A 22424-nucleotide genomic window follows, 5' to 3' on the forward strand; every position below is an offset into this window, starting at 1 on the left:
CTATGTACCGACTTGACAGAAAATCCTAGGAAGTTCTGGTCTTACGTTAAATCAGTAAGTGGCTCGAAACAGCATATCCAGACACTACGGGATGATGATGGCATTGAAACAGAGGATGACACGCGTAAAGCTGAAATACTAAACACCTTTTTCCAAAGCTGTTTCACAGAGGAAGACCGCACTGCAGTTCCTTCTCTAAATCCTCGCACAAACGAAAAAATGGCTGACATCGAAATAAGTGTCCAAGGAATAGAAAAGCAACTGGAATCACTCAATAGAGGAAAGTCCACTGGACCTGACGGGATACCAATTCGATTCTACACAGAGTACGCGAAAGAACTTGCCCCCCTTCTAACAGCCGTGTACCGCAAGTCTCTAGAGGAACGGAGGGTTCCAAATGATTGGAAAAGAGCACAGATAGTCCCAGTCTTCAAGAAGGGTCGTCGAGCAGATGCGCAAAACTATAGACCTATATCTCTTACGTCGATCTCTTGTAGAATTTTAGAACATGTTTTTTGCTCGCGTATCATGTCATTTCTGGAAACCCAGAATCTACTATGTAGGAATCAACATGGATTCCGGAAACAGCGATCGTGTGAGACCCAACTCGCCTTATTTGTTCATGAGACCCAGAAAATATTAGATACAGGCTCCCAGGTAGATGCTATTTTTCTTGACTTCCGGAAGGCGTTCGATACAGTTCCGCACTGTCGCCTGATAAACAAAGTAAGAGCCTACGGAATATCAGACCAGCTGTGTGGCTGGATTGAAGAGTTTTTAGCAAACAGAACACAGCATGTTGTTATCAATGGAGAGACGTCTACAGACGTTAAAGTAATCTCTGGCGTGCCACAGGGGAGTGTTATGGGACCATTGCTTTTCACAATATATATAAATGACTTAGTAGATAGTGTCGGAAGTTCCATGCGGCTTTTCGCGGATGATGCTGTAGTATACAGAGAAGTTGCTGCATTAGAAAATTGTAGCGAAATACAGGAAGATCTGCAGCGGATAGGCACTTGGTGCAGGGAGTGGCAACTGACCCTTAACATAGACAAATGTAATGTATTGCGAATACATAGAAAGAAGGATCCTTTATTGTATGATTATATGATAGCGAAACAAACACTGGTAGCAGTTACTTCTGTAAAATATCTGGGAGTATGCGTACGGAACGATTTGAAGTGGAATGATCATATAAAATTAGTTGTTGGTAAGGCGGGTACCAGGTTGAGATTCATTGGGAGAGTGCTTAGAAAATGTAGTCCATCAACAAAGGAGGTGGCTTACAAAACACTCGTTCGACCTATACTTGAGTATTGCTCATCAGTGTGGGATCCGTACCAGGTCGGGTTGACGGAGGAGATAGAAAAGATCCAAAGAAGAGCGGCGCGTTTCGTCACCGGGTTATTTGGTAACCGTGATAGCGTTACGGAGATGTTTAATAAACTCAAGTGGCAGACTCTGCAAGAGAGGCGCTCTGCATCGCGGTGTAGCTTGCTGTCCAGGTTTCGAGAGGGTGCGTTTCTGGATGAGGTATCGAATATATTGCTTCCCCCTACTTATACCTCCCGAGGAGATCACGAATGTAAAATTAGAGAGATTAGAGCGCGCACGGAGGCTTTCAGACAGTCGTTCTTCCCGCGAACCATACGCGACTGGAACAGGAAAGGGAGGTAATGACAGTGGCACGTAAAATGCCCTCCGCCACACACCGTTGGGTGGCTTGCGGAGTATCAATGTAGATGTAGATGTAGATGTTAAACAGATGGTCCAGTACGTGGTATCCCCTTATGAAATCTCTTGGAAGTTCTCAGTCACATCCGCACTGCCCTCTGTTGCGGTCAGAGCATAATCACTATTGCTCACACTCATCGTGTGGCTGGACTTCGGCAGCTATTGACTTCAGTCAGGTGCATGATCAAGACGATCACGACTACCTGGAAGAGGTGCTCCATTATATGGGATACCCTGATACTGCCATCGACATCATAATACGCTTCTTTCGTGGAGCGATCTCCCGTGTACGTTGCAATGGCCTTCTCACAGCTCCAAGATGGGATGGATGACACATCGTTTGGTGGGTCAAGGCTGCCCACTCTTAGCACTATTGTATGCTTTCGTCTCGGAACTGTCGTCAGCTGCCGGCATCTACTCTCCCAGATGAGCTCCTAGATCAATGTTTAGGGGCCCTCGATCTACAGCACAGCACACAACATGTAAATGTATATTTGGCGTCACGTAGCCTTCATGTGACAGAGATACTTCCATGGCCCGCTGCATGGCACGGCTTGTTATACTTGCCACCGTTTGCTGTTTGATGTGCGAGAGTCTCAACCTTAAACGGTGCAGAGGCAGTCAGTGCGCTCTATCATGTCCCTTTGGAGCGACAGTACTCTGCATCGGCTCTCAAATGGTGCTGTAGCGCAATTGTTCCAGGTATGTTACCAGCATACAGCTGGAGACCCCTGCACGAAGCTCTCTCTCTCAGCCGCTATCTAGCTTTCGGACATCCCTCCATCCTTCATTTACTTAAGCCATTTTTCCTTGAACTGAGGTATTTCCATACTTCGACATTAGCTAGATGCCCACGAAGGCAATCTCTGGCTCTCTTCAGCAAAACAGGGCACCGAGTGTGGTTGAGGGGAAGCACCCCCACGTTCAAAATGGTTCAAGTGGTTCTGAGCTCTATGGGACTTAACTTCTGAGGTCATCAGTCCCCTACAACTTAGAATTACTTAAACTTAACTAACCTAAGGACATCACACACATCCATGCCCGAGGCAGGATTCGAACCTGCGATCGTAGCAGTCGCGCAGATCCAGACTGAAGCGCATAGAAGCGCTCGCACCCCCACGTCACTGGCATGCCTTCTGGTGATCGGTGTGTACTCTTTATCTTGTCTCTGATTTCCAGTCTGCATGGTACTTTAACGGTTAACTGGAAGCAAGTATGCCACTCATGCCTTGATGGGATTCAGTTTGTAGATACTTCGTGGTGTGTCGCCTGCGATGTTCTGGACACAGGCGAGCATCGCCTGGTGTGCGGATCGGCTACAATTATCTAGATCTTGGTGGGACAGATGCTGGCCTTAATTACCTGCTCCTCTTCCCGACGTCCATACATCCCACAAACGAAGTCTAACTCCGTAAATTTGACTTTTGGACAGAAAGCTCGCTGCTTGTTAGCTGAGGCCGAGAAAAATATCCTTGATTTTTGACACTTAATGAGCGACACTGTCCAGTTTTCTACAATTGCAAATAAAGACTATTTTTCTCTAATTTTATCTGTTGTGTCTTCTCTAACGCACCTCGGAGTTGGGGTATTACTGCAATGAATATCTGATCCAAGTACTTTTCGCTAGTAGTACCGGTTATTCTCTGCTCATGGGAAAGTTCGTCGCCGGCTATCTATGCGTTCGGTAGTCCAACCGAGGTGACGAACTGCCTCTCCCTCCTCCCCAGGACGGAGGTTGGCGTACTAATAATAATATAAAAAAGGTTGTCTCACTGATGTGCTTTGAACCTCTTCTCCATGCCCCCTACGTTTTCCTTGCTTTCAGGGGCAGGAAAGGGGACGTAGTGGCCAGGGCTCTTGTTCCGACCCCTTCCCGCTTTGCATCCACATATCCTTTGGACGACAGGGAGGTTCCATCGAAAATCTTGAATAAAAAAGTGGTTCCACAAATTTCTTGTGATGCAATGGCTGCGCGAGTCCTTAGTTCTCATGGCGGTGGAGAACAGTACGTTTTATTTAATGAAATTACAAATCGTTAGAAGAAATTCCTTGACAAAATCTGCGGAAAGCGTTTATACATTAGCTCTCCTCATAAGCTCAATTCAGTAATCTGTATTAACGATCATAGACATATGCTGTACGAATATCAATCTACTTGACTACGCAAACGTCATGGAAACCAATTTGATTTTGTTCGTCACATAGGACCTATGTGGCAAGGAATAGTTTTGAAGTGATTATTGTTCCTTTGTGCTAAATCTGTGTAATATCAATTAGGCACCACTGTCGGCTTTGCTGACACCAGCATCGGCAGTTTCCACTCTGTTTAGCTTAAGAAATCAGTGATTTTTGTTGGTTTGGATCTAATGCAATATCTTAAATATCAATTTCGATCAGTATCCATACGTGGACTTCCAAATGACCAATGTACTTGCGTTGCTATAGAGCATTAAGTGCGATGTATTCTCACAGTTTATCACATACATTTAGCGTAAGAAATCAAGTAACGACAGTAAATTTCACTGCAGCTCAGTTACTCACTTCGACTTGACGAAAACATACTAACTACTGACGAAAAATTGCGTGAAGAATCACTTCTAAAACGAAAAGAAACGAGAAACAGATCATTTTCTGAGCTCCGATGACCATCAAAGACATGTCTGGAGATGCCCTGGACGTCGGTGAGATACCAACCTGACTGTAGCCTGCCAATTGCCTGACAACGAGGAGAGACGGTCTGGGGTGCCATTTCTTTTCATGGCAGGACCACTTTGGTTGTCGTCCCAGGCAGCCTTGTGACAGTGCGGTACGTCGAAAGCCACACTGGGCTTACATTTCAGCAAGATAATACCCTTTCTCACATTTCGAGAGTTTTTATGCTTGTCTTTGTACTTGTCAAACCCAGCATTGGCCAGCAATGCAGGTGGATCTCTTCCCAATGGATATAGTTTTGAAGCGTTATGCCCAAGGCCCTCCAACCAGCTCGGAATTTTTACGAGTTAACACACCAGTTGAACAGAATTTGGCACTGTATACCTCAGGAATACATCCAACGACTCTGTCAGTCTGTGCCTAGCCGAATAACTACTTGCATAAGGGCCACAGGTGGACACACTCATTACTATGAAACTGCTACTGTTGAAATAATCATCTAATTTTTCCGTTTGTTTGTTTGTACACGCACATTACATTTACCGATTTCCGTTCCATTTGGATGACTCCTTCGCGGTATGCTGTTCCTTTTTTTTAATTAGTCTTAGGGTGTATGTGTGTTGTGGACTTTTTATCGCCAAAAGAAGTGTCTGCCAGTTGCTGAACGTTGATGACTCTGGTTCGTCATAGCGACTGTTAAGTAATGGATGCTTCAGTGCAAACGCGTTTGTACTCTAGAAGAAGATGAACGTGGAACACGTCCCGAAACTCAACCTATGCATCGATAAATTGTACAGCACTTTATTATGTAATAAGTGATTGAAAGTGCTTGAAAATTTAGAGGCTGTTGGCATGGTAATTAAGTGTAAGATACATTTTACGTGTAGAACTGGCCGTGATGGTTGCCACATTTTTGTATATGCGGGAAAATATTTGTTGGGTCATTGTAATAGGAATCCAGCTGACCATATTAATTGATATCTTATTGTGGATTAGACATTGATCAACCACGTCACGCAAGATACTCAGTGTCAAATGGGAACCTTGTCCAATTCATCTACCGTTGAAGCATCGAACATTCTTTTCAAATTTGCAAAAGGGATTTTTTACATTAGTGAATTTACGTAAGATAAAATGTTATCTGGATAATACTATGATCATTTTCTTGTACAACGGGATGAAAAATAAAGTCACAGAAACAAACTTGACAGAAAAAAGAAGAAGGTTTTTTAGCAAGAATGTACACCTTTTCACAATATATATTTCGGTGTGCACCACGAATTGTGTTAGTTATACTGCGTTGTACTGTGACCGTGCTGATTGAGCAATACTCCCGTACAGTTCTTGAATTTTAATACACCACGAAAGAGTTGTTTACTCAGTCTACTTAAATCACTAGACTGGAGTTCTTGTTGACAAATTACTTGATTCCCCAGACTTGGTTATACACAGTATGATACAGAAGGCGCTATCGTTAAGAGATCTGATCAGAGGCTTCAGATAAGAGACTGCCTATAATTAACAGCCGTGTCTGGTATTCTCTTCTTCTCGATTGTTCATTTTGTGTTCATGAAATCCGCCTCGCGTATTCCTTGGATCTACGGCTGGCGATGAGGCCTCCCTGCTGCACCTGCTCTGAACCGTAACGTCGGTTGCTGCGCCCCAACGGCGCCAGTAGCCCAACGAATACCTCGGACAGAAGTTGTTCATAACCAAGACGAAAAAATTCCGTGTTAAACATAGGTTTACAAAGCCGCATCTTACCTAACATTACCACATCCGGCATCAAGAGAGCATATATATTAAAGTTTATGTGTTTTCAAAATCTCTGTGCCTTTTCAGTACGTACACAATAGCGAAACTGAGGTTTTTAAATAGGACTTACGGGTTATCAACCATATTTCTTAGGTTTCTCAACCTCACCGTAATACAATCAATTACATCCAAATCTAAGCAAATTTATGTCTGGGTAACTATCCACCGAATATGTTATGAAGACCGCAGTCGTGCATTTTACAGACATTTTACAATAGCACATCAACGATAAAACATATCTATTGAAATAAAATGACCGCCAAAATCCATTCATCTAAAAAGGAATTACACTCCTGGAAATGGAAAAAAGAACACATTGACACCGGTGTGTCAGACCCACCATACTTGCTCCGGACACTGCGAGAGGGCTGTACAAGCAATGATCACACGCACGGCACAGCGGACACACCAGGAACCGCGGTGTTGGCCGTCGAATGGCGCTAGCTGCGCAGCATTTGTGCACCGCCGCCGTCAGTGTCAGCCAGTTTGCCGTCTCCATCGCAGTCTTTAACACTGGTAGCATGCCGCGACAGCGTGGACGTGAACCGTATGTGCAGTTGACGGACTTTGAGCGAGGGCGTATAGTGGGCATGCGGGAGGCCGGGTGGACGTACCGCCGAATTGCTCAACACGTGGGGCGTGAGGTCTCCACAGTACATCGATGTTGTCGCCAGTGGTCGGCGTAAGGTGCACGTGCCCGTCGACCTGGGACCGGACCGCAGCGACGCACGGATGCACGCCAAGACCGTAGGATCCTACGCAGTGCTGTAGGGGACCGCACCGCCACTTCCCAGCAAATTAGGGACACAGTTGCTCCTGGGGTATCGGCGAGGACCATTCGCAACCGTCTCCATGAAGCTGGGCTACGGTCCCGCACACCGTTAGGCCGTCTTCCGCTCACGCCCCAACATCGTGCAGCCCGCCTCCAGTGGTGTCGCGACAGGCGTGAATGGAGGGACGAATGGAGACGTGTCGTCTTCAGCGATGAGAGTCGCTTCTGCCTTGGTGCCAATGATGGTCGTATGCGTGTTTGGCGCCGTGCAGGTGAGCGCCACAATCAGGACTGCATACGACCGAGGCACACAGGGCCAACATCCGGCATCATGGTGTGGGGAGCGATCTCCTACACTGGCCGTACACCACTGGTGATCGTCGGGGGGACACTGAATAGTGCACGGTACATCCAAACCGTCATCGAACCCATCGTTCTACCATTCCTAGACCGGCAAGGGAACTTGCTGTTCCAACAGGACAATGCACGTCCGCATGTATCCCGTGCCACCCAACGTGCTCTAGAAGGTGTAAGTCAACTACCCTGGCCAGCAAGATCTCCGGATCTGTCCCCCATTGAGCATGTTTGGGACTGGATGAAGCGTCGTCTCACGCGGTCTGCACGTCCAGCACGAACGCTGGTCCAACTGAGGCGCCAGGTGGAAATGGCATGGCAAGCCGTTCCACAGGACTACATCCAGCATCTCTACGATCGTCTCCATGGGAGAATAGCAGCCTGCATTGCTGCGAAAGGTGGATATACACTGTACTAGTGCCGACATTGTGCATGCTCTGTTGCCTGTGTCTATGTGCCTGTGGTTCTGTCAGTGTGATCATGTGATGTATCTGACCCCAGGAATGTGTCAATAAAGTTTCCCCTTCCTTGGACAATGAATTCACGGTGTTCTTATTTCAATTTCCAGGAGTGTATGTTGAAAAATAAATGGTTTCGAAATAAAGATGTAGTCATTCACCAGTAAGCTGAAACCTTTTTACTTTGTCCTCGTATCCAGTCATGGAAATGGAAAGACACACACACACACACACACACACACACACACACACACACACACACACACACAACCGAACACTATAGTAAATAATTGCCAGTAAGTTATATTTCAAATTATTGAACAGGGGTTCCAAAAATAATGAAGAGAAGTCAATTTTCCTTTATTTGGCTAGATTAATAGACATCTGTCTAAACGTTTTATGCAAACTACATAAGTACAAAATGTAGTAGCTCTATTCTGAAACTGATTTAAGTGCGAACAATGCATTGCCATACTCAGTCACTCAATATACAGATATTGTTAATGCAGTACTATTGAGTATCAGAACGTACTGTTAACTACCAAGTGAATGTCAGGATATGTATGGTGCATTTGTGTACAGATACAGATAGAATTTGGACATTACTTGCAATATCCAGAGTTATTGGGTTATACCGATAACTTGAAATTGGCATTTAGACAGAAGTTTGCTAATTGTATGAGATGTATAGACTTTTGGCCAATAATAATAACCAAATAAACGGAAAGTCATGCAGGTAAACTCAGTTGTTACAAAAGGCAGTTGTGCAAGGGAGCAGATGCGTGTATAGGTACTGACCGAAAGAAAGGAGCCCCTGTTGATCGGGTAGATGTATCCCGCTGTGAGAATGAGCGGTTTCTGGGCGCGGCAGATGAGGATCCTTAGGGCACGCTTGAAGCGAGCACTCGCGTCCACCCAAGAACAGCAGTACGCTGCAGTCGAGACCGCCTCCGCCTGTCGACATCGGAAAACTGAAAATTTTATGTTCCACGCTAGTTACACTGTTAGGAAAAGTTTCTTTCATCGTGCGATAGACGGCGCCCAGCAGTGAACTTTATCAACTCTGGAGATACGGAGTGTACTTCTCTTCAGGTTAAATAGCCATATCTTGAGTGAGTCTTGTTTAGGAAAGCTCACTATTCGTCTGTGTCTAGGAGAGAGCCGAGTATGTTGGCCTTAGAGATTGTTTGGGTATAAGGTGCTCGCATGGTGCGGGAAATGATTAAAGTGATTCTCCCTTGAGGGCCCAGTCACCCCATGAAGTCTAACCTGTTTGCTGTACCTCTCATCAAAGCTATAACTTCTTTTTTTAAATTTTAGTTATCCGGATGGAAGGTAAACGGTTACTTTGTGCATTTACTGTGGTGAGGGAAACTGACTTACGTCGTTTTAATGACGTTGTGTGGTAAGTGTGATATCTGGATTCCAGAATCCTGCTTTAGATATTGAAATATGTAATTGCAGTTGCAGGGTATGTAGCTTTTATGTCATGCGTCAGTGCTGGAAAGTAGCCACCTCGGTGGTGGCTTGTGGCCACTTTGTGTAGAGGAGAAACATAACAGCAGCTGCCGAAAGAAGAGCGATACTTACAGCCAGTACTTATAACATAACCTAGAAGCAACAAATAAAGGAAGAGGAGATAAGGAAAGTAAGAATATGGAGAAACTCAAACCAGTCTTAAAAAGAAGTATGCGAAGAGCAGGAAACCAAACCCTACCAAGGGCTCGTCATGACGACAACGATGCAGACAGTAAGTGCAAGTATTGAAAAGAAAAATTTTGAGATCCGGGGCCAGAAGAGCAGTGAATTTTGTAGCCAGTTCTGTTCCCACTGTGCCTACGAACTCTGTACAGAAGTTGAAGAAAATTTAACATTTAATTGTGTAAATCTAAATAATTTAATTCGAATCATGTTTTATAACGAAATATATTTACTTCCTTGTTTTAACAGGTTTTCAATGCCTATTTTTTAATTTAAATCTAAGTGGCCGCTCTGCACGCTCTTGTCGGGCTATCTTGCCACTTTATGAAAATGGAATTGTTTGAAGTACTTAATTTGGCCCTGATATAATTAAATTGTTCGATATTAAACTTCAGTAACAGCAGAATGTTATAACTCATTTTTATGCGTTTCGGAGTGTGGCTGCTGAACATAAAAAATAGGCATATCTTTGTCTGGCAAATTTTTCCAGCTCTCCCCTACTTGAACAGAAGATTCGTTCTAAAGATTGTGCTTTGAGAAAGCATAAATTCTCTTTTTCTCTCGACACTCATACACGTTTCGCTTCTCTCACACAATTGTCAGACGATTTCCCTTCATTTTGCTATCAAACATACACTAAGTGATCAAAAGTATCTGGACACCCCCAAAAACACACGTTTTTCATATTAGGTGCATTGTGCTCCCACCTACTGCCAGGTACTCCATATCAGCGACTTCAGTAGTCTTTAGACATCGCGAGAGAGCAGAATGGGGCACTCTGAGGAACTCACGGACTGCGAATGTTGTCAGGTGATTGGGTGTCACTTGTGTCATACATCTGTACGCGAAATTTCCACACTGCTAAACGTCGTTAGGTCCACCGCTCCCGATGTGATAGTAAAGTGAAACGTGAAGGGTCACGTACAGCACAAAAGCGTACAGGCCGACCTCGTCTGTTGATTGACAGAGACCGCCGACAGTTGAAGAGAGTCTTAATGCTTAATAGGCAGACATCTATTCAGACCATCACACAGGAATTACAAACTGCAAGTACTATGACAGTTAGGCGGCAGGTGAGGAAACGTGGCTTTCATGGTCGAGCGGCTGCTCATAAGCCACACATCACGTCTGTAAATGCCACACGACGCCTCGCTTAGTGTAAGAAGCGTAAACGTTGGATGATTGAACGCTGGGAAAATGTTGTGCAGCGATCCGATGGCAGGGTGTGAGTGTGGTGAATGCCCGGTGAACGTCATCTGCAATCGTGTACAGTGCCAACAGTAAAATTCGGCGGCGGTGGTGTTACGGTGTGGTCGTGTTTCTCGTGCAGGGGGCTTGCACCCCTTGTTGTTTTGCGTGGCACTGTCACAGCAGGTGCCTACGTTGATGTCTTAAGCACGTTTTTGCTTCTCACTGTCGACGAGTAATTCGGGGATGGCGATTGCATCTTTCAACACGATAGAGCAGCTGTTCATAATGCACGGCATGTGGCGGAGTGATTAGGCGACAATAACTTCCTGTAATGGACTGGCCTGCACACGGTCCTGACCTGAATGCTATAGAACACGTTTGGGATGTTTTGGAACGCCGACTTCGTGCCAGGCCTCACAGACCGACATTGATACCTGTCCTCATTGCAGCACTCCGTGAAGTATGGCCTACCATTCCCCGAGAAACCTTCCAGCATCTGACTGAATGTATTATTGCGAAAGTGGAAGCTGCCATCAAGGCTAACGGCGGGCCAACACCATACTGAATTCTAGCATGACCGGTAGAGGACGCCACGAATTTGTAAGTCATTTTCAGCCAGGTGTACGGATAATTTTGATCACATGTGGTAAGTAAATACTGATGGTAACTTGTGTGTATACTTATCCATTTTATCCTTTTGTTGAATGTTTACAAAAAGAAAATCATTTGTTTAGCTTGTTGGCTTGTGGAAACGCTTCCTGACAATGCGTGACGTAGTTGTAGCTCCAAACTCTCTGTATGATTTTATTGATCCAAATATACCTGTGAGAAATGCAGTAGTATTTATTCAGGCTTTACGATTACTATTGTGTTATAAATGTAGATATTTAACCCAGGGATGTGCGAGCGGGGTTCCAGTAAATAAAACTACTTATGCATCAGCCTAATCGCATCTCTCAAAAATGGTTGAAATGGCTCTGAGCACTATGGGACTCAACTGCTGAGGTCATTAGTCCCCTAGAACTTAGAACTAGTTAAACCTAACTAACCTAAGGACATCACAAACATCCATGCCCGAGGCAGGATTCGAACCTGCTACCGTAGCGGTCTTGCGGTTCCAGACTGCAGCGCCTTTAACCGCACGGCCACTTTGGCCGGCTCGCATCTCTCATACTATGCCTTTCTTAGCAGTATGTTTCTTGAGCTAGTAGGTGAGTTACGAAATTACTACAGTTTGGCATTTGTGAAATTTATCAATAAAATGCGTAATACTCACCTGTTCTGCTATATGGTGAGCAGCCCAACAATAGAGATACACCTGGCCTCCGGGAATGGGGAGAAACGCGACACATTTAATAACTGCAGTGACATCAGTGCTCTGTGAAAAGAAATCACGAGAATTTCGAATCAGAAAAAAAATCCATAGTTTTGCCAGCTACTAGACCCAGATGCGGTTCAGTCAAAAACGTGACTCCGTAGTAAGAGTACGTACACACACGAAAGAGTCCAAGATGTTGGAGAAAGCGATCTCGAGGTGCCAACAGTTAGCATGGGAATTCTTTTAGGGCTATTAAAGCAGAAACTTTCAGCATACACAAGATCCCAAGTAAGGTGAATACCATTAACATAACGTGTTTGTAGCACTATACCAAAAAGAAATTTTCTGAAAGTGGCAATAAGAAGGGAAGTTATCGGCCATAACTTTTATTGTTTTATTGTTTTTATGTTTTGAAAGTTTAACGAGATACAGTTCTGTAAACTTCAATGAGATTTCGTAACTCCTGCAAGGAAGAAAGGAAAATTTCACCTTTCAATGTCTGGAGAAAATAGAAAATAGTATCGGTGAAATAACTTAATGATGTGCACTAAGTGAATGGCAGTGGTACTAGCAGAAAAGTTCAACTTCCGTACGCCATGCGTATTGAGAGACGAGGTAACAAAATGCTGCGCTTAATTTCTCTGGTCCATTTGTTACAGTAACTTTACAAAATTAGTATTGTGTTAGTACGTAACTATATGCATTCCAATGCACAGTTCAGTTTTCCACTCCCAGTCAGTGCTGCAGTCACGAACATTCAATACCGTGTTGGCAGGAAATTCTAAAATCAGAGATGGAGGACGGTGAGAAACATAAAATTTGTTGTTTGGGGATGGATGGAAATTGAAAAATTAAAGGTCGCAGACGGTGGGAAATTTTTACCTCCTAATATTTTATGTGACAACTCTGAAAGCTTTTTAAATAAAACAGAAGTTATTAACATTCTACACCTTCATCCTACATGTCAACATATTTGCAGTCGTCCGCTCCGAATTCAACTGTGTAACATGGCGGCATGTAATGTAACTATGTCGGTGCATGAGATACAGTGGGCTATAATGGAGTTTAGAATTCGAAGCGTTTGTCCACACATGGTGCACTCCCTCCTACGGTCTAACAATGCCAGAACACGCATGAGCGCTACAACATCTGCAACAAATGGTTCAAATGGCTTTGAGCACTATGGGACTTAACGTCTGAGGTCATCAGTCCCCTAGAACTTAGAACTACTTAAACCTAACTAGTCTAAGGACGTCACACACATCCATGCCCGAGGCCTGGATTCAAACCTGCGACCGTAGAGGTCCGGCGGTTCCAGACTGAAGCGCCTAGAACCGCACGGCCACACCGGCCGGCCAACATCTGCAACAATCCGACGCCATGGGTTCGCTGTCATCGATCATACTCCATACACTCCCTACGTGGTCCCATCCAATTGTCATCTGTTTGCAAACATTAAAGAACATTTCCTAGGATTTCAAAAAAATGGTTCAAATGGTTCTGAGCACTATGGGACGTAACATCTATGGTCATCAGTCCCCTAGAACTTAGAACTACTTAAACCTAACTAACCTAAGGACATCACACAACACCCAGTCATCACGAGGCAGAGAAAAATCCCTGACCCGCCGGGAATCGAACCCGGGAGCCCGGGCGTGGGTCTAGGATTTCATTTTGATAGTAGAGAAGTAGTGCAAAGAGAGGCGAGTTTTTGGCACCGCCGACGAAACCAAACGTTCTATCAACGGACTGGTTTTTCGTTCGGTGAAACGTGTTCGTCGGCAGGGTTACGATGTTGAGATATAACTCTGTAGACATAGATCAAAGATGTAGAATGTTGATTACGGTTGTGTTATTTAAAAAGTTTTTCAGAGCTTTCACAATAATAATTTGGGACATTACTTTTCCGGACGCCCCTGTGAAAAGATGGCCAATGAGGGCAAATTAAAAATTTTAATATGGTGGATGGTGAGAAATTTAAAAATTAAAGATGCCACAAGGCGCGGAAGTTAAAATTAAAGGATATCCAAGGCGGTAATTTTAAAAAATGCCATGTTGTGATGACAGAAAATATTTTTTTCAGCCATTTACAAAGCAAGATACTGCTGACAAGAAAACTTCTGCAGCAGTGCAGAGTGCTGTATATTTTTTTGGCAAATCCTGCCACAGTCAGATGTATCTAGTTCTACTACAATAACTTCCCACACCGATATTTACTTAAAAATTTTGTAAGGTCTCTCTCTCTCTCTCTCAAAACTCACACACACACACACACACACACACACACACACACACACACACACAAGCTTTCTCATCTGAAATAGTGCAACGTTCAATGGTTCAAAAACATGTGCATTCTCTGAATACTGCAAGGTACAACGTTTGTGTAAGTTCTTGGATAAATACTTTTGGAATTGGCTCAAATAATAAATTTTGAGCGGTGGGTTCAGGAGGATAATACGGAACACCGTGCTGGATCTCAACGGCCTCGTATCACAAGCAGTCGAGATGACAGGCATCTTATTCGCATGGCTGTAACGGATCGTGCAGCCACATCTCGATCCTTGAATCAACAGATGAGGACGTTTGCAAGACAACAACCATCTGCACGTACAGTTCGGCGATGTTTGCAGCAGCATGGACTATCAGCTCGGAGACCACGGCTGCGGTTACCCTTGACGCTCCATCACAGACAGGAGTGTCTGCGATGGTGTACTCATCGACGAACCTGGGTGCATTAATGGCAAAACGTCATTATTTCGGATGAGTCCAGGTTCTGTTTATAGGATCATGACGGTCGCATCCGTGTTTGGCGACATCACGGTGAACTCACATTGGAAGCGTGTACTCGTTATCGCCATACTGGCGTATCACCCGGCGTGATGGTATGGGGTGCCATTGGTTACACGTCTCAGGTCACCTCTTGTTCGCAATGACGACACTTTGAACAGTGGACGTTACATTTCAGATGCACGACCACATGTTGCAGGTCCTGTACGGGCTTCTCTGGATACAGAAAATGTTCGACTGCTGCCCAGGCCAGCACATTCTCCAGATCTGTCACCAACTGAAAACGTCTGGTCAATGGAGCCGAGCAACTGGCTCGTCAAAATACGCCAATCACTACTTTTGATGAACTGTAGTATCGTGTTGAAGCTGCATGGGCAGCTGTACCTGTACACGCCATCCAAGCTCTGTTTGACTCAATGCCCAGGCGTAAGAAGGCCGTTATTATGGCCAGAGGAGGTTGTTCTGGGAACTGATTTCTCAGAATCTATGCACCCAAATTGCTTGAAAATTTAATCACATGTCAGTTCTAGTATAATGTATTTGTCCAATCAATATCCGTTTATCATGTGCTTTTATTCTTGGTGTAGCAATTTTAATGGCCAGTAGTGCCGTCTTGCACTTCTTAAATATTCTGCTAGCCACCATTTTTAATTGGTAACGGTCCTGGAGTTTGCATTCTTGGATTTCTGAATTTCCCACGAGCGACATTTTGATGAAGTCACATGAAGGCCGCTCTGAACAGCGATTTAAACTCTGTTCTCTGGAATGCCCATAGCCATGCTCCTTTTTTGCAGTTTAAAGAACTGTTTGAAAGAAGTACACCACTCCATTAAAAAATCAGATTTATTTTCGGCATAGCAAAATATCCGCCCCACACTATCAATAGACGAAAATATTGATTCGATAACTTGAGTTCATACACTCAGAGGTCTTTTCATATCTCGTATGTGAAGAGAATTCTAAAGGGTACTTTACCTAACATTTTGAATAAAAATAGCTTGCGTTGCACTGTGGATTTCAGCGCCCATCACGTCAGCCTTTAGGCTCCTGAAGTAATCACAACTTAAGGGGGGGGGGGGGGGGGGTAGGACGTCGAGCGGCCTGACTTGGAGCAATACAGGCACCACATGACATTTTAATTCCCACTGTCTATACGTTTACAAATAAATTCGTAAAACTTTGTCACCATGACCAGCAGGGATTCAGGATTGACACTCATAGTAGTGGATGTTCAAAAATATAACAAAATAATTTTTTTTTTACATGTGAAATTTCATCATTTTTTCATTTACTATTGGCTGCATTTGTTGCCATAGGTACACATTTCTTCGTAAGTAAGAGAGATTCTTCGATGAAGTTTGCACAGCACACAAACCATACTTACAGGTACATGAAACTCTAGAATTTATTTAATTTATGGAAAAATGAATGAGCTGTTGCATTTTAAACTTCATGTTTAGAAAAAAAAACTCAATTCTTATAGTTAATTACCTCAATTTGTACCACAGTTTTTAATACATTTTGAAAATTCTAGAGTTTCATACACCTATAGGTATGGTTTGTATGCTGTTCAAAATTCATCGAACAATCTCTCTTATTTATGACGAAAAGTGTACCTATAGCAACAAATGCAGCCAATAGTAAGTGAAAAAATGCTAAAATTTCACAAGCAAAAAAAAAAAAAAAAAAATTATGTTATGTGTTTGAACTTCCACTGTTATGAGTGTGAATCCGGAATCCTTCCTGGTCATGTTGACAAAGTTTTACGAATTTATTTGTAAAATTATAGACAGTGGGAATTAAAATGTCATGTGGAGCCTGTCTTGCTCCAAGTCGGGCCGCTTGACGTCGTACCCCCTTAAACGGATTTGTAAGCCCACATTAACTGCATAACGGTGTTCACAGGTATTAAAATGTGGAGTCCTGGAGTAACAAACTGAAAATTCTGATCTGTAGTACACGTGTTGAATTACGTAACAGACCAGCTCTCGTTAAGGTCACATTTAGTGTGTGGGCCATTTACATGAGAGAGGATACTGATGGACACCTTTAGTTGCCATTGAGCAGGATATAACTTTCACATTACGATTTTCATTTCTTGAATCACATGAAATAAATACTCAGATGATATGGCTCTGTGACAAACAGGACCCTATGCGAATGGTTATGGTGATGGTTTGATAAGCGAAGTTTTAAAACACGCCTGGTATGACAGCAATAGTTTTTTCATTAATCACACTTGGTAACTATAACTGTCATTAACACTTTGATCATAAATTTGGGGTTGTTAGACAATTCTAGAATTTTAAAGCTACAAATGTATCTGCTATGTTTATCATGTAGATAATAATAACTGTTACCTGTCTTTTGCAACTTGATTTTTTCCAGGTATGTTTCACCTAATCAGATTAGGAGCTTTCAGGAATCTAAAAAGGGATAAAATAGATAACTGTTAAATTCCAATAAACTGTTGTGAGGTACAGAGTGTTTCCCGGCAGAAATTTTAGCTTATCTCAGTTTCTGAACAATATGCAAAAACAAGCTAGGGATTTGCGTCCTATTCCTTTTGTGTGCACATCTCTTTTATCTCTTAAAGATCAATTATAAGATTTTGTGAAACACGCTTGTAAAACCAATACACAATTTTAATTGCAAAACGTAGATAATATTTGGTTTTGAGTACATACTAAAAAGTGAAGCTTCCAATAGGATTGGTCGTATTCTACGTCAACACGGAGTAAAATGTGTATTTCATACACCATCTAAGATTAGGGGTGAGTTAGGGTCTGTATGTGGTTTACGTAAGATGGGTATATGCCGTATCCCATGCAGTTGTGGCATGTCATACGTTGGTTGGATGATCAGGATTATAAAGAGCGATGTATGGAGCACACGTGTCACACACGTTTAGCACAATTGCGCAGATCTGTTATTGCAAAATACCACTTTTGTTTTATTTTATTTATCTATAGTATGACACATGAAAGCAGCACATGTATAGACATAAGTACAACACCAGACAAGAATATAAGTGTGCAACACAAATAACACAATATAAAGGACATAAATAGTGTCACAAAATAACCAACCACGCTTATGACGTATAGCCTATAAGACTAGTTGCTGACTACACATCCATATAGAGATCTTGTATCCATTTTGTGGCATGAGGTGTGACTTTTACAAAGAGCTCAGGCGATTCATAATATTTCCTTATAGGTCATATTTTATTACATGATGCAGAGCCTGCTTAGTCCCTCCACAATCACAAGTTGGGTTGCCCACGAATCCCCATTTAAGAAGCATGGCTTTGATCCTTGTGCGGTCACCTTGGACACGGCTGAATGTAGTCCATTCTTTTTTTAGGAAGTTGAACCCATGCAGTGATTTTGAGGGATCGGTTGTAAGTTGGTGATTGCTAACTGATTTCTCCCAGTCGTTTATCTACGTACGCAGCAGGGTGAAGGTTTTCTATCCCTTACACTGCTGTTGCTCCATGTTGGCTTCCGTCATGTGTAGCATGTATTTGATAAGTTCTTTGCTACCTATTGAATAGATAAATTTTTTACATGCCCTGTCTGCCGTATTCTTTAACGGTTATTTTTTATCGTCTTAGCTTTGAAGGAGCTATCTTACTTACGATAGAGAACACTGGCGATTTTACTCAAGGTTTCGTGGAGCTGCACGTCCACCTTGCCAGTTGGTGACTTCCTTGCCAGACTGGGGCACAGCATTACGCAGTGGTGAAGACTATTGAAGTTACTGCTGTTCACAGTGTAGAGGCATCTACTTCCCAAGAACAGAAAACCAGTTTTCTAGGAATAGTATCCGTCTTTAGTTTCAGATCAACATTTTTAAGATATTTTTAAGAGGTCAAGGACTTATCCAGCGTAATACGCTGGAAGTTGCATTTCACCTTCTTCTGGTTAAGTGACATCTTCAGCTGTTTATTGGCGCCTTATTTTGAGATCAGATGGATTTTGATGCAAACGTCACAATCTGTAGTATCTGTTAAGGGTTTCTTGATCGCTACCCAGACTCCTTGCCCCTTCCTCAACACATTCAATATGCGCCACTATGGTCAGATAATCAGCGTATCCGAATTTTTTCTCACTTTTTAAGGTATACCCCTAATGTGTAGGTAGAATAATAATTCAAGAACTGAACCTTGGAGTGGTCCAATATTGATACTGAATGAAACTCATTCCATTATCCACTTTAAAATTGCAGTTAAAGACATCTTCTGTAGGGATCGTAAGTTGAAGACGTAGAATCACTTTCTTCAGTTTTAGAAAACGTCCTTAGAACCAAACAGTACTGTAGTCGGCTGTTAGTTCTGCGAATGGCAATAGTGTTTTCTGACGTCTTTGATGTTCTTGCGACGTTAAGAAAATAAATAACCCGCTTCTATGTACAAACTCAAAGCGAATGTCTGCTTGGAACGATGGCGTCACGTTATCTATAGCCTTGTAGATGTGTTTGTATATGAGTAGTTCCAGAAATTTGATGCTCAGTACTGCTATTTGGTGGTAACTCCATAGATCGTTGGGAGTATTATCACTATGACGTGTAGATAAACACCAAGATGGTGCACTCTGGGCGATGTTATTCAGGAACAGAAAGGTGAAGAGTCTACAGCAGCAGTGACAACACTGTATGTTCGACACATCATGGGCAATTACTATTGGTTTCTCCGTCTTAAAAAAAAAAAAAAAATGGTTCAAATGGCTCTGAGCACTATGCGACTAAATTTCTGAGGTCATCAGTCGCCTAAAACTTAGAACTAATTAAACCTAGCTAACCTAAGGACATCACACACATCCATGCCCGAGGCAGGATTCGAACCTGCGACCGTAGCGGTCGCACGTCTCCAGACTGCAGCGCCTAGAGCCGCACGGCCAATCCGGCCGGCTCTCCGTCTTAAGCTCACTGCAATTAATGAAACAGGTGAAGCTTAGAAGGCCACATCTCAACCCACGCAGAACTGTCTAACATATAAAGCTTCATAACATCTGAAGATCAAATAATGTTATCCGTAAATGTATTAATCTACAGGCCGAAACGAGTTCCGCCAGTACACAGAAAACAAGTAGATCAAAAGAATCTAATACAGTCTGTTTACGCCAGAAGGCTATCCCTAAACGGCGAAATATTTAAAGCACATCTAAATATTTCGAAAGTTCTGAAAAAAAAATTGTTTTCTCCGAGTTTGCAAGCAAGATTGAAAATCGTACATGTACAATGATACAAGAAATGAAAAAACGCATAGAAGAAAGATTTCAAATTTAAGAGTTAAACAAACAGCTAACATCGGCGCAAACAGCGTAAAGGCTAACGAAAAACATTACTTTTATTCGGGGATGGTAAATCTCACTGACACTATGTTGGATACAAAAGAAATCAAACTGCAATAAAAACGTCTGAAACATAAAGTCAGTAAGTAAATAGACGAAAATACATTAAAAAATTCATAATTGTGTGAGAAAGCATTCTCTTACAGGAAAATACAAACGAAATAATTGAGGTAAACGTTGGTCTGACGAGAGGATTAGTAAGCAGTGAACTCAAAAACGTAATAACACTAGTGAAAGAAAACATGGGAAACAAAAACAGTACAGACTCCATACACTAGTGAAACTTTAAAAAAAGGCTACAGGAACGCAACACGACTATAACAAGAGCGGATGAAGAAAACATTGTGGTTCTCACGGATATACATCAAACATCACAGCACCCGAAATCCCATAAGCAGCCATCACTGAGATACATCCTCCATAGACAAAACACAGTACCATTAAACACAGCCAACTACCAAAAAGTAATGAATACCATAGTACAAATAACCAACAACGAAGGATACGAAGAAAACTTAATAAAAAAAGCTGAGCAATAAAACTAGGAAACAAAAAAGAGCAAACATCTACCTATCACCAAAAGATGGACAGTCTCTCATACAAACAAATACACAAAACACAAGACAGGAACAGTTCGAAGTGAGAAAGAAACAGGAAAAGAGATGCTACACAATGAAATACAACCACAAATACACGCATATGATATCTAATATTTTCAAGAAACAAGGCATAAAAATAGCACTCCACATCAACAACTTAATGGAGAAGTGCTTTCCAAAAACCATAGGAAAAGCTGATCTCTACCAGATATCGGGAATATAGCCACTGGAATCTAACACATGTGATGGAAGATACATAGATTTAACCAGGAGAACATTTTATACCAAATACAAAGAATAAAAGTATAGAATGAATCACTCAACTATAGCAGAACACTTACACCAACACCAACAGAAGCTCACCATCAGAGACGCAGACATGGGCTTCATAAGGATAAATAACAACAAAACATACCTTCACACTTTACAAGAAAGCTACGACTTTGAGAAACAACACATACAACATATACAGGATCACACCAACCTGTCTAACCACACCTCCGTCAAATTAATTGACCACTTAAGAAAAAATATTAAATTTATAAATATGAGCACAGATCCCATTCACGACAACTACATCCTCCCTGTTTCCTTCCTATAAGCACTTTCCAAAAAAATGGTTCAAATGGCTCTGAGCACTATGGGACTTAACATCTATGGTCATCAGTCCCCTAGAACTTAGAACTACTTAAACCTAACTAACCTAAGGACATCACACAACACCCAGCCATCACGAGGCAGAGAAAATCCCTGACCCCGCCGGGAATCGAACCCGGGAACCCGGGTGTGGGAAGTGAGAACGCTACCGCACGACCACGAGATGCGGGCTTAAGCACTTTCCCCCCAAAATTAGAAAAATAACTCCCAACCTCCCCTCCGCCACTTAAACTGTGCTGAACATATAAGTCATCTTAAGACATCTTCACTAATTTGCATCAGGTCACACACCTCCATCCATACTCACAAACACACACACGCACACACAGACACACTCACATTCTCCCTCTAGTCTCCCCGCAGTCTAATCTTTCTGTCGCTTTCTTTCTTTCTCTTCCCTTACACACACTCATATATGAATTATGTGTTATTAAAAAATGTATATGACAAGTTGGAAACGCTCACAACCTACAAGAAAAACTAACAAATATAAACACCGTAAGACTGCACATATAACTGCAGTTCTACTTGCAAAAGTGATATTAAGTGGAAACAACGCCAGTGCAGCATAACAGAAAAAGCAAAAAGGCAAAAAACAAAAAGAAAAAGGAAAAGAAACTGCTAAGTGTACATGTAGAATAAAGTTTCTTTCGATTTCAACGTCCGCCACAAAAAAGGAAAAAGGCAATGATTTGCAGCACATGTCACCAAGAGGCAGAAACACTGTAAGAAAAATGAGCAAGAGTTTTATAAAGAAATCCCTTTCGTTTGCTCACCCACTGGTAAACAATATTGGCTAGCTATAACGTATGACGTCGGTCATCTTTGGTTGCGCAGTGATAGTCATCTTTGGATGTGCAGTGGCGTTAGATGCTTCCACCGTATGTATTGCCTGTGTGCATACGCTGTATTATGGTTCTTAGTAGCCACCTACTGAGGGTTTAAATTTTCTTGCATGAAGCTCTCTCATTGTACTTACGCACTGAAAATGAGGAGATGTTCACATGTCGAATTACTGGCGATTGT

The 22424-nt window shown here is 42.6% G+C and overlaps 1 protein-coding gene across 1 annotated transcript in view; it reads right to left on the bottom strand.

The window, feature by feature from the left end:
* LOC124545808 (odorant receptor Or2-like) overlaps positions 1-22424 on the bottom strand; it is a 100235-nt gene that overhangs the window by 54793 nt on the left and 23018 nt on the right. The window contains exons 3-4 of the mRNA XM_047124754.1: positions 11957-12058; positions 8587-8742 (exon numbers count right to left, since the gene is read on the bottom strand). Of these exons, the coding sequence (XP_046980710.1) occupies positions 8587-8742; positions 11957-12058 (258 nt within the window). The remainder of the gene's footprint in view (positions 1-8586; positions 8743-11956; positions 12059-22424) is intronic.

Source organism: Schistocerca americana, chromosome 8, assembly GCF_021461395.2.
Source record: "Schistocerca americana isolate TAMUIC-IGC-003095 chromosome 8, iqSchAmer2.1, whole genome shotgun sequence".
Classification (NCBI taxonomy): domain Eukaryota; kingdom Metazoa; phylum Arthropoda; class Insecta; order Orthoptera; family Acrididae; genus Schistocerca; species Schistocerca americana.